Source organism: Argopecten irradians, chromosome 9 (assembly GCF_041381155.1).
Source record: "Argopecten irradians isolate NY chromosome 9, Ai_NY, whole genome shotgun sequence".
NCBI classification, from domain to species: Eukaryota; Metazoa; Mollusca; class Bivalvia; order Pectinida; family Pectinidae; genus Argopecten; species Argopecten irradians.
The window spans coordinates 43,054,217-43,061,940 of record NC_091142.1 but is presented as its reverse complement, the minus strand read 5'-3'; the positions used below and the strand labels follow the sequence as shown (position 1 = coordinate 43,061,940).

The following is a 7,724-nucleotide window of genomic DNA, read 5'->3' as shown; positions in this document are numbered from 1 at the left end:
CCTACCAAGAACGGTCACAGGAAAATGGGGACTGGCTGGGGCGGTCCTGAGGACGGATCACGAGCATCTTACACACCCACTCACCTACCAAGGACGGGAATGGTAACAGGAAAATGGGGACTGGATAGGGCAGAGGACGGATCACGAGCACCTTACACACACACTCACCTACCAATGACGGGAACGGTCACTGGAAAATGGGGACTGGATGGGGCAGAGGATGGATCATCCAATAATTATATGAAATGTAAGTGAGGAGTTCGGGGTTACATCACGTTTGAGTGAGGTAACTATCACTGGGTTAGAAGTAATAAAGAGATTTTGACAGCGTTTTTATTGAGCGAGTATTTTTTATTTCAAAACAATTTTCATGGGGCTGTTAACACTTTAAACTGATATTCCGTCATTTTATGTGAACATTTAGAAAGGTGTTTATTGGCCTGGTTTGAAGTTCTAACGGAATGCACAGGAATCACCCGCCTAAAAACATATTTACACATGAATTCAGGTACACCTAACACTCGATCTACCTCTGCATTAAATATAAGTTTGATTTCCAAACTATTGACAATGAATTGTATACCATGTGTACATTACATTTCCAGCTAAGATAAGTGTGTACCTCATACAAGGTGGACCATTGGACGTGTGTCAAGGCCGACTGAAGGTTTTAACACTCTGGATACAAAGAAATAGCTGTTTTATGTATAAAATGTATAGAACATTTTTATTAGATTAGTATTAAGTCTCCTTCAAGGAGGACGTATGTCAAGGCCGAGATATATTTGTATTTTATCTGTACCTGTTAAGCACTCTTGATACAAATATAACTACATAGACTATATTAGTTTCACACATGGGATACAGATTTCGAAGAAAATTAGCATAAGATAATGTAATGCAATACATTCATGCTCCAACAATTAGTTTTGAAAAAAAAATATAAGAAAGATGCACATAGTATTAATTTTTTGTTTTGATATTCAAAACAAAGTATTCCCACCAAAACGAAATTATCGTTGTAAATGCTGTTCTAATTGGTCAATATTGGGAGAAAATATCATCACAATACCACACACATATCCTCACCATCATCACAATACCACACACATATCTTCACCATGATATAAGACTCTTTCATACATATGTGGATATGAAGGATAGGGATATTCTACCCGAGGGTCACAAAATGTTGAAAAATCTGAGGCTTGCCGATGGTTTTTCAAATTTTTGTGATCCCGAGGGTAGAATATCCCAATCCATCATATCCTTGGATGAAAGAGTATTTTTCTCTCATACCTCGACGTTTTATTGCAATTTACTACTATGATTTTCCACCATTTTGAAATAAATTCGAAAAAAAATCTGCGACTGCAAGTCGTAATCTCCATACATGAAAATTTCATGATATTTTCAACGCAAATCCCCTTGTTTGTATATTTGAAAGTAAATCCAGCCTAGTTTCTGATAAAATGTCAAAATTATACAAAAAATAGTAATTTTGTTGACGCAGTGACGTCACGAGGCTTTATTGCATGGGTGGCCATGCAATGCAGCCTCAGGCGATATGAGTGTATTGCCATAGACCAGCCAATATTACACGTGTAGGCATGAGAGAAAATTTTATATTTCACTCTGAAAATGTAATAAAACTAAATATCACAGTCTCCATTATTAATATATTGCTGATCTTTTGTTTATTTCATCTAGATGGAGATTACATAAAGAATGACATTTCACATGAACACATCTAGGATGAAGTAAATCTACATTTCTACCAGCGACATGTATAGGCCAGTCCAGCTTTCCCACGACAGACACGAGACAATGACAGGTAAACAATTAGAAGCGTTAGGTCACCCACAGAGACATCCATCACAGGTAAGGCTTTCTCAGGTACGGTATATTAACAGCATTAATCTACAAACTAGACACGGGGAGGGAATCATCGGAAGGTCATTATAAACAATGGAGAGTTCTGAGTGTTTCGTCACTGTATGAACACCCTACTGAAGAAAACATATCTGCAATATGTACATGTATATAACGAACTATGCTTACAACGAAGTTATGTTGTTGATCACCCAGAGGTTTGTTGTAATCGTGTTTTGATAATAATAATAGACTTCATTTATAAACTTGATTACATGTTGAGCTTAGCAGCTCGTCTTAAACATGGTCAAGATAAATATAAAGTATACAAAATATACAATGTAAAGGAGTATCTATATTCATTCATGAAAAAGTAGCACATATAAAGAGTATATAAAATATATCTACAGGTCCAATAAAGTTCTTCTATAACAAAATCTTATGTTGTCAGGTAAAATGTTCCAAACATAAGCTGCTTTATATCAAAAGATCGTTTAAATGTACTTGTACAGTGATTTGGTAAATAGAAAATATTTGAATTTGGAAATCTAGTGAGTTTGCTGTGGATATCATATATACGAGTAAAACAATTCAAATTTTGCGGAGATAGAATGTTAAGAATTTTGTGCATTAAAACAGATTGAGTGTATAAAATCCTTTTGCTTATGATTAAAGGCAGTAATTTAAGAATTTGAAACATTCCTGACGAAGGTGTTAAAAAATCATAATTTAAAATAATTCTGGCAGCTCTCTTCTAAAGGCGCTCTAACTTCGTAACATTCTTCTTTGTACTGTTACCCCAGACAGTGACGCAGTAATCCATATGGGGATTAATAAAACAGTTAAAACAGTGATACAAGAGGTCTGACTTACAAATGGTCTTAATTTTTTCATTTGAAAAATTTGACAGGATATTTTTCTGCATATATTAGAGAACTGGTAATTTCAAGATTTCAAGATTTGTTCATGTGTTACATTATCAATATTAACATGATTAATGACAGCACATACTTCATCTTTTAACATACTTTTCCTCTGTGATGTGCAAACAAGCTTAGCTTTGGTTTTCTCAGTATTGATGCACATTTTACTTACATCACACCATGAGGATATTGACTTAGCATCCTTCTTTAGGTTAGTATTTACAATACCAATATATTTTGCATGCGTTTGAAAAAAAAACGAAAGTGAATTTATTTTAATTGACAATTGGAGATAAATCATACCGGCATAAAACAGTCCTTAGCCAATTAAAGATGAAATTCAAAAAGATAGTGCGTTTTGAAAAGCTAAGCTATTTAAATCTAAGATTTTTTGTCATGACCCTGAATCCATAATTCAAAACCAATGATTCACAGATGTTATAGAGACATGATGGAGAATTTACACATTGTACGACCTCCCCTATGTACAAAGTGACGCATGTGTTGATGTTTGCGTGTTTTGGGAGGCTGCGGTATATTCGTAGAATGGGAGTGCACGGAGCATTAAAACGCTAGAATTTATAATCGGACAGATTACTAGCTCCAGTATCTGATAAACTGATAATGACACTACTCCTATAAAGGAACCAGGCTCTCCACATATATTCACGCCTAAGCTAAAAGTGACAAAAATATACTGATATACAAAAGTGTTCATTCCATAATTTTCTTCTGTCGAACAACGTACGGACAAATGTATTCATTTGACGGAGATAACATTTCCAAACGGTGAAAATTATCCATGTGATTGATCCATGCCATATATGATCAGCAAATAAAATAACATGGCCGATACCACAACAGCGCCATATTTCAAATACAGGAAATAGTACTAGCTGCTAAAATATTATTTCAGAAGGTTTGTATTTTAACGAATAAATGACTATGTATATTTTGGTGCCTTTTTGGCCCTTGATCTAGGGCATCCAGTTGACCCCTGTGTGTATGTTTTAGCTCCCACAAATCATATTTTGACTCTTTGGGTTTGAAGTACATATCTATTTGTCATAGGTTTTGACTCTTCAGATATCTGAGAAATGATTATTTGACTTCTGAAACTGCTAAAAGTCAAGTATAACTGCCCTGTAATAATCTATTTATTTTGTAAGCAAAGTGTCTTATTCAGTTGTTGCACTTAATATGGCAACCATCCGATCGATCATAAATCAGGCGAATTTAAAAATTGTAATGCTTTATTTAATAGTTTTTATAAGAAACAAGAGAGCGCAATTTTGCGCAAACTTAATATTTATTGCGAATGTGTAGACACTTGCAATTGAGATACATCATCAAGAGAAATAAAGTTTGTTCATGGATACGCTCCATGGTTTCTAAGTACCCAAAAATAGTCAGAATTGATTTCATAATTGATACGGATTTGGTGTACCAAAAGGGCACCACACATAGTCATAGTGATAAGATAAAGTATTTAGCAATTACTTCAATACTCGCAACGTACATTGTGGTTTTTACTCCGTGACAATATTACAATCAATTGAAGAACAAAGAATCGCAATCGTATTTGAATATTATTTAATAACAAAAGCTATTCTAATTTGTATATATACATATGATATGTAGAGGATGTTGTCCATCCATATATGTTTGTACTAACAGTCCTTGGCAAAAATAAAACACGAGTATTTACAATTTTTTGTTGAGAAATTCTACTAGATCATTCATTGCGCGTATCCCAACTTGGAACGGCATAGGACCTTTAAAGAAAAATATCATCCCGTGAAAACCGTCGGGATAATGCGCAAGATGAACTTTGACCCCTGCTTTTTTCAAACGTTGATAATATATCAGTCCATCGTCCCGTAACACGTCATATCCGGCCGTTAACACATAAGTCAAGGGCAAATCCTCGTTTTCTTTATCGTCCACCATTAATGGTGAAAAGTAAGGATCCAATAATGTCTTTTCGAGGCTGGCCGATAACTCCTCGTCACCAAAGTCTGTTGGCTTATCGGCATTGTATAAATCCTGATTTCTAATGTGCTCCTTCATCAGCCATTGTTTGCCGATGTAATTAGCATATTTTGACTTTTTCAGTTTTGGTGAAGTATGCTGATTGGTTAAGATCTTTTCCAGGTGATCGTAACTGATGTTACCATAGTTCAGCCAGTAGGTCAACATGGAGACGTCATTCAACATTCCGGGGATGTAGTTCTTATTTTCAATGTAAGATGGCGTCTTCATGTCCAACAACTGAAGACATGGATAGATCGGGATTTGAATCTTGATTTTCTTTTTCAGCCGGAGTGCTACAGCGGCACTGAGATGTCCTCCAGCACTGTCACCGGATATAGCTACGCGTGATGCATCAATTCCGAGTTGTTTACCGTTGTTGATCACGTGCTCCGTGACAGCTAAACAATCATGGAAGGGGATCGGATGAGGATGTTCCGGGGACTGTCTGTATCTGAACAAATCAGAACAAAAGAAAACTGTCAAAGGAACTGAAAAGTCTTTTTCATCTTATATCATCTGGTAAGGCGATGAAACTACAGTTGAAACTGGTATAAAATATTCTTTTATTTTATTGAACATAATAAAAAAATGATTGAGCAAAAAGAAACTTACTTTCGATTTATAAGTAAGATACAGTAAAACACGTTTATAACGAACACACTTTCAACTAATTTGTGGTTATAACGTAGTCAACTAATTCGTGGTTATAACGTAGTCATCTTCATTCCCTGTCAAGGTTCCTAAAATATGTCTGTAATAAGTGTATCACGAACAATAAGAAAAAGGCTTATAACGAAGTGATATTGATGGTCCCTAGAGATAAGTTATAACCTTGTTGTATTGAAACACATTATCCAAACAGATCTTTAGAGTACACTCAGATTTTTGTGTTATATCTCCATAACATAAAAATTCTATTCAAGTTAATCCTTAAATATAAGTAACTATTCCGAGTAAGTTCCTAATCAACAGTGATAATGTTATCAATTATAAGACACTTACGCCACGGATATCACCACCATACCAACTCTCTTAGCCAACTCCCGCGTGGCTTGGTCATACACGTCTGAAACGATGTTAATTATACAGATATTATAACTAAAAATAATTATAATTCTCTTTATTAAACATTACAATACAGACAATCAGTTACTGCAAACATTTATATTTACAAGGTAATTATATTTTCACGAATATCGCGCCAGACATTTTGGTATTTCCTGTATTTCGTTAGTATAACAACGATTACCATTTCATCACTATAGTACATTTAGTATAACAATGATTACCAATACATCACTGTAGTACATTTAGTATAACAATTATTACCAATACATCACTGTAGTACATTTAGTATAACAATGATTACCAATACATCACTGTAGTACATTTAGTATAACAATGATTACCAATACATCACTGTAGTACATTTAGTATAACAATGATTACCAATACATCACTGTAGTACATTTAGTATAACAATTATTACCAATACATCACTGTAGTACATTTAGTATAACAATGATTACCAATACATCACTGTAGTACATTTAGTATAACAATGATTACCAATACATCACTGTAGTACATTTAGTATAACAATGATTACCAATACATCACTGTAGTACATTTAGTATAACAATGATTACCAATACATCACTGTAGTACATTTAGTATAACAATGATTACCAATACATCACTGTAGTACATTTAGTATAACAATGTTACCAATACATCACTGTAGTACATTTAGTATAACAATGATTACCAATACATCACTGTAGTACATTTAGTATAACAATGATTACCAATACATCACTGTAGTACATTTAGTATAACAATGATTACCAATACATCACTGTAGTACATTTAGTATAACAATGATTACCAATACATCACTGTAGTACATTTAGTATAACAATGATTACCAATACATCACTGTAGTACATTTAGTATAACAATGATTACCAATACATCACTGTAGTACATTTAGTATAACAATGATTACCAATACATCACTGTAGTACATTTAGTATAACAATGATTACCAATACATCACTGTAGTACATTTAGTATAACAATGATTACCAATACATCACTGTAGTACATTTAGTATAACAATGATTACCAATACATCACTGTAGTACATTTAGTATAACAATGATTACCAATACATCACTGTAGTACATTTAGTATAACAATGATTACCAATACATCACTGTAGTACATTTAGTATAACAATGATTACCAATACATCACTGTAGTACATTTAGTATAACAATGATTACCATACATCACTGTAGTACATTTAGTATAACAATGATTACCAATACATCACTGTAGTACATTTAGTATAACAATGATTACATACACACTTGTACATTACATCAATACATCACTGTAGTACATTTAGTATAACAATGATTACCAATACATCACTGTAGTACATTTAGTATAACAATGATTACCAATACATCACTGTAGTACATTTAGTATAACAATGATTACCAATACATCACTGTAGTACATTTAGTATAACAATGATTACCAATACATCACTGTAGTACATTTAGTATAACAATGATTACCAATACATCACTGTAGTACATTTAGTATAACAATGATTACCAATACATCACTGTAGTACATTTAGTATAACAATTATTACCAATACATCACTGTAGTACATTTAGTATAACAATTATTACCAATACATCACTGTAGTACATTTAGTATAACAATGTTACCAATACATCACTGTAGTACATTTAGTATAACAATGTTACCAATACATCACTGTAGTACATTTAGTATAACAATTATTACCAATACATCACTGTAGTACATTTAGTATAACAATTATTACCAATACATCACTGTAGTACATTTAGTATA

At 33.2% G+C, this 7,724-nt stretch overlaps 1 protein-coding gene across 1 annotated transcript; it reads right to left on the bottom strand.

Annotated features, from left to right (window-relative positions):
* Positions 1–4,371: 4,371 nt before the first annotated feature.
* Positions 4,372–6,124, bottom strand: LOC138330993 (neutral cholesterol ester hydrolase 1-like). Its single transcript, XM_069278456.1, has 2 exons — positions 5,832–6,124; positions 4,372–5,280 (listed from the first exon to the last, which is right to left on the bottom strand). The coding sequence occupies exons 1-2, from the start codon at positions 5,849–5,851 to the stop codon at positions 4,500–4,502; spliced, it is 801 nt and encodes a 266-aa protein (XP_069134557.1). The 5' UTR covers positions 5,852–6,124; the 3' UTR covers positions 4,372–4,499.
* Between the last annotated feature and the right edge of the window lie 1,600 nt (positions 6,125–7,724).